General features: G+C 34.1%; 1 protein-coding gene across 4 annotated transcripts in view; it reads right to left on the bottom strand.

Moving 5' to 3' along the window:
- Window positions 1-2,133: 2,133 nt before the first annotated feature.
- The window catches only part of st3gal5 (ST3 beta-galactoside alpha-2,3-sialyltransferase 5), a 47,904-nt gene continuing 44,037 nt past the window's right edge, over window positions 2,134-6,000 (bottom strand). For 3 of the 4 annotated variants that reach the window (XM_067390769.1, XM_067390766.1, XM_067390768.1), the window contains 4 exons: window positions 3,342-3,528; window positions 3,084-3,242; window positions 2,772-2,997; window positions 2,134-2,374 (listed from right to left, as the gene is read on the bottom strand). In XM_067390769.1, coding sequence (XP_067246870.1) covers window positions 2,334-2,374; window positions 2,772-2,997; window positions 3,084-3,242; window positions 3,342-3,528 — 613 coding nt within the window. In that variant the 3' untranslated portion in view covers window positions 2,134-2,333. Of the gene's footprint in view, window positions 2,998-3,083; window positions 3,243-3,341; window positions 3,529-6,000 lie in introns of all 4 variants that reach the window. The other variant, XM_067390767.1, reaches the window with a different exon arrangement.

Here is a 6,000-nt window from a genome sequence, read left to right as displayed (position 1 = left end):
ACATGCCAGAAACACATTAATCATTGCAATAATGATCCAGTCATAGACTCAAGTATTTACTTATTTAAATTCAGAGGGTGACTTTTTCTTGTCTTTTTTTGGCCAGGCAGTGTATATAATGTATTTAATTGTATGTATTGTAAAGTCTTTCTGTTTCACCAATGAGAAAATGAAAAAACTTAGGTCAAACACTAAACATTCAACAACCTATGTGTTTATAAGCATTTTAACTACCAACACTTTGTTAACCAAACATATTTTAAGATTGTAGACAGCCCAAGGTCATCTTTTTGGACAGGTTACATGATTATTGTTTTCAGTAATGAAACTCTACATAGCACAAGCTGACAGGTCAAAATTATATTTTCCCCCAGCATCACTTGTCTAGATCTGCTTCAGGGGGAACTTACGCATGTCTTTTTTCTTCACTTTCATTACAAGTTTCTTGTTTGCTAAGTTTCATTGAGTTACTTTTAAACTGATCTTTTAATGAAAACGAAATCTCAGAAATGTCTGTTAAAATGATTCGAAATAACATGGGGAAGTGGTGCCAGAATATTACTAATTTTGTCTCATGTAAAAGGAAAAATAAGAGGTTAAATAGACGCTTATCTCAAGGTGTCTATAATCACATTTTAAGTTTAAAAGTAATTTGTAATTATTTTATTATAAGTGCCTTTCATAGTAAGACTAACACTTTAACACAATCACAGATACTTGTTTTACTTCATACTGTTACCACAGATTTTCTAAAAAGTGGGACATTTCATCCAGAATTTGGTGAGAGCTGCCTTAGGAGATGTCCATCCTCATGCTAAACCTGAGCTCGAGCCTGTCCTAAAGGGCAGACCCTTCAAGCTATCTGTAAGGGAGAAGTGTCTAACATCAGCCAGGGTAGCTCAGGGGTCAATGCTTGGCCCCCTCTTTTTCTATATACCTAACATCACTAAACCCAGTTATACAGGCACAGACTGGCCATAGGGAGCATCAGGATTTTTCCCATCCTGGTCAGGGTGAAGGCTAGCCATGCTGTCATAACTAGTTTTCACTACACAAATAATTTAAATGACTTTTCACAATTTGTGTCATCAGCTGACAGATGCATCTAAAACACAGACAAATTAAACAGTCTGATGGCGTATTGGGCAAAAATGCTGTGAACCATGCAAAGAGGTTGTGTTCTCAGGAAAATCAGAATGACCTGTCTAAATATTCTGCCCATTTTTGTTTTTTTTACATTAACTGGTCTTCCAGCTACAGTGCTATCTACTTGTTAAGTCTGACATCACGCATCATTGTTTCCAGGTCCAAACGCTATCAGATCCCAAAAGCAAACAACAAATGGTGCTAAAATACTCTTGTGGTGTCCTGTACGGAAACATTTATTTCATTCCCAAATCTCAGTCAAGCAGTCTGAACACTGTAGCATATACACAGTGTTTTTTAAAAGCTTAGCTTAAAGGATTAGTTTACTTTAGAGTAAAAAACATCTAGACAGACCACCTTCCATATTCAACTTGCTTTTTCCGTAAATTGAATATGGAAGGCGTAAGACGTGGCTTAAGCGTTTTGAACTGTGTGACTTTTACACTTTCGTCGTAATATGGAGGGTGGTCTGGCAGAAGCGAGATATTTTTTACTTTAAAACTTGTTAAAAGATTTTCTTACACAAATGCATCGCTTCACTTCACTTCAGAAGGCTTTTACTTCTCCACACGGCTCCGGGGTTTATGTTTATAATGGATGGATGCACTTTCTTGAGCTTCATACCCTCGTCCCGTTCACTGCCATTATAAAGCTTGGATGCGTCAGGATATTTATCAATATACCTCCGATGTGTTCATCAGAAAGAAGAAAGTCATATACGCCTAGAATGGCTTGAGGGTGAGTAAAGCTTGGGGTAATTTTCCTTTTAAAGTAAACTAATCCTTTAAATATAAGCTTTAAATACAAAATGCTCATAAATGGCTGTTAGGAGAGTATTCTCACTTGAAACAGACCCAGAAACAGTGTTTGATCATGTGTCACAACCGTGGATTATTCCTTAACAGATTCTGCAAAATGCAATCTAATCCTACAATAAAAAAATGAATAAATCACAATATTTCTTTATTTAATTTTGTATTTATTGCATTAATTTGTGTATACAGAATAAAAAAAAGACACATAATTCATTTCAATCATTACAAGCAACGAGAGAAGAACTAACAAATGTGCCTTATGATTTAATATGGATTTTGAATTGACAATACTATAGGGTTTTAACTGAAAATCTTTTAAACTTAAATGTTTTGTGTGTGTGTAATTATTATTATTATTGTTGTTATTCCAATTTAAAAGACCCACACTTGCAGGAAAACTGCAACTGCTCCATCTGTTGGAAAAGTACAGTTATTGCAGTGAAAAATTATTACATACATAATTGTAAATGACAAATTTTAAGCATGGTCAGACAAAAAAAAATGAACAATTTAAATTAAATAAAAACAGACTTCAGTTGCCAGACAAATTGCTTCAAATAACAACAAAATGTATTTGGCAAAACATCTTTTTAAAACAAAAGACTAAAATGAAAATTAAAACTGACATAAAATAAAAGTCACAGCATCAGTCTCACGGTTTACTAAACATTTTTTTTTTTCCATTGATAGAGTTTTCGAGTTCTTCCTCCACTTGCATGAATTCTTACACACGTGCTATTGCTTGGCCCATAGAGGTGTTTGGTGGTAAAGAAAACATTTAGCTTGAACAGAAGCTGCAGTGTATCCCACCTGTAAGGTCAGTAATACTGCCTGAAGTTACCAGATGCTTAAGAAAAACAGTCTCGGTGTGTACATCATGCATGGCTTCCTTTAACATGGATGTCATGGGTCTGTCATCATAGTAATGAAGAGGAGCCTCTTTCTGGCTGAGGTTATAGCCAAAGCCTGCTAAGCTGACCTCATCACATATGTATGTTGCCAGGTTGAGAGCAGAGACTCCTATAGTAGGGACATTCTAGAGAGGGACCAGGGGGAAAAAATTATATATATTTATCTATTGTTTTTTTTTTCTCCTATAAAAAGGAATTAAAATGAACTCACCTGGTCCCAGCCCCAGAGCCGTTCTCTAGCATTGGGATAGTGAAGTAGATCCAAGGCCGTCTCTCTAATAATCTCTGGATTCAGGAGACGGAATTGGGAGGCCTTGATCGGAACACTCACTGGCACATTCTGCCAGAAAAACAGCCAGTCCCATAGCGACTGAAAAGTTACAGGTTAAAACTTGATGTTCAGACATACTGTACTGAACAACAACAAAATTTTAAAAGACAGTCATCTGATGAATAAACAAACACTCACAACAGACGTCTTGGTAATCATTGCACGAAGCCAGTGGAAGTCCACAGACTTATAGATCACAGTCACATACTTGAGATCTGAATCCCTATCTTCCCACATCTTTGGGCAGCTTTCAGGGTAACTCATCCTGATAGAGGTGCGGTTCCCCACATCGGCACTGAAATCTTGGACAGGACCACTGTTCAGTCTGCACAGAAGCAAGTTTCCTCTGCTCTTTTAAATATTTACAAACAAACATTTGACAAGTGTGAAACTCAGTAAAAGGACCTTAATATGGGTTGCAAGACAAAAACTATAAGAAATACAATTTCATGAACCTGCTTGTAGTGGCTTACTAGGAGTGGGAATCAACAAAGGCACAGTGATAAGATATTATCACGATTCTATACAATGCGAACAATACAATATTATGGTGATTTTAAACATTTTGCGCCATATGCTGAATATTGCAATAAAATATTTTGCTTTATAGATTTATTTAAATTTCTTTTATAACTGCAAATGTCCCCAAAGGAAAACTCTGTCTGCATACATTTTTATCTAATAAAATAAAAGTTATTAGACTCTTCATTTCACATCTTCATATCCATCTTGTTAGTCCCTTCCTCGTATCTCAGAGATATTTTTTTAAATAATAATTACAGATGTTACAGAAATAAATATGCTTGTACATTCCAATGTTTGCACACCCAATTCAGTGTATTTGTTTTAAGCAGTTTTACAAAGAACCTTACTAACACCCAAGTCAAAGATGTCACTATACACCTTTTCAGTTATGAAATGTAATTACGTGATGAATAATATTTGTATTGTTGTTTTAGGAAGATACATAAATTTGCTAATAACAGGTACTTAAAAGCATACAATTTGGAGGCTAGATAGTGCTATAGGGTTATTTTCATTGAGAAAAAGGTTAGTGACACTGAGAAGGACTGACTCCTGATATTGGCGAGTAAAACTCTGAGAAGGTCTACTATAAATTTGAAGTGAAAGTGGGCTGTGGAAACAGAGACTTCTCTGTTTTTTTAATTATTATTATTATTATTATTATTATTTAGATAGCTCTAAAAAAAAAAAAAAAGAGCGTATGAGTTTTTGGAGGGCTTCAATTTTGTAATGCAATATCAACAAGTCCTGACATTGTGTGAATGATACCCTGAGAAGCTCTACTATCAATATGATGTGATACTGGTCTCTGGAAACACACTCTTCTTTCAGAGTTATCTGAACTGCTAGGCAAAACAGGTTGTATAGTTTTATAGGGCTTTTATTTTGTAATGCAAAATCAGACAGTCCTGAGACTGTGTGAGTAACACCCTGAGAAGGTCTACTATCAATCTAAAGTGTTTGTTTGTTTGTTTGTGATTTAACGCCATACAAGCTACTTTGGCTATATTCATTGTGAGAACAAGATTTATTTTAATAAAAGGAAAAAAAAATAAAATTAGATTTTTAAATTTAATCTTAGATAAAAATTCTAGAACTAAATCAGGCATTACTTCATTAAAAATCTTTTTGTAAAAGTCAACAGAAAAATAAAGAGATATAACAGATTTCAAACTAACATAATCCATCAAAATTATGGAGGACCAGGGGTGCCACTTAAAAATAAAAAGAAGAATCAATTAATTAATTTAATAATTCAAACATAAAAATGTATATAAATGATTCACTTTTTACATGGGCAAATTAATAGACATATTTAAAGTTGTTTATTTAATTCCTGTTTTTAAATGTAGTTTAATAAAACAATAAAACAGTAAATTTGAAAAATCTTTTTTGAATGTATAAATAAATAGACAAATTTTAAATGGGATATTTAATTCATTTTTTAAAATGTAGATCAATAAAACAATAAAAAGTTCATTAGTAACTCATTTTAAATGCGCATTTAAATTGCTTTTTTAAAAAGAATTTGGCAAATGCTTTTCTTTCTCTATTTACCAGTTGCTTTTCTTTGTCGGTTTGCCAAATGCTTTTCTTTATCCATTTGTCAATCGAGTGGTAAATCGCCATTGGACAGTACACACGTGGGAGCAACCAATCAACTTTCCCCTCAATTTGAAGAGCCAATCCTCTCTCACTTGTAACACTCACTGTCATTGGACAGTTAGTATGGTGACCTGGAGGGGACATGTTCGGTTCATTTAGTTTTGTCGTGGCCACAACATATAAACTCGTGGGAACGTGATAATATGTCGTGGCCACAAGATATTCATTCGTGGGAACGGCCTCGAGATATGGTGAGGGAACGATATATTTTTCTCATGGCCACGAGTTAAATGTGTAAACAACCTGCGCAACCATAGCAACCTGGAATTATCACAAATGGACAATACCATAATAATATTTTTAATTAAGAAAAAGAACGGAATTAAGCAATAATTATATTAACATAGTGCATATTATATTGTATTGCGCGCGATGTTGCAGACAGCATTCGAATGAAGATTATAAATCAATGTTTATATGTTGTACATTTTAATCCCACCGAACAGTCTTTTAAATCCATTAATTTATTGTTTATTTTTTATTTAATATTTTTATATTATTAGTTACATCTGTATATTCAGGGTGCGATTTGTGAAAAAACCAGAGAGAGGGGGGGGGGGGGTTGTTTTTTTTTTTAAAAAACACAGTGGAGCTACACTCCTGAACA

This window comes from Chanodichthys erythropterus, chromosome 1 (assembly GCF_024489055.1).
Source record: "Chanodichthys erythropterus isolate Z2021 chromosome 1, ASM2448905v1, whole genome shotgun sequence".
NCBI classification, from domain to species: Eukaryota; Metazoa; Chordata; class Actinopteri; order Cypriniformes; family Xenocyprididae; genus Chanodichthys; species Chanodichthys erythropterus.
The sequence above is the reverse complement of the archived record's forward strand: the minus strand, read 5'-3'. Positions and strand labels throughout refer to the sequence as shown.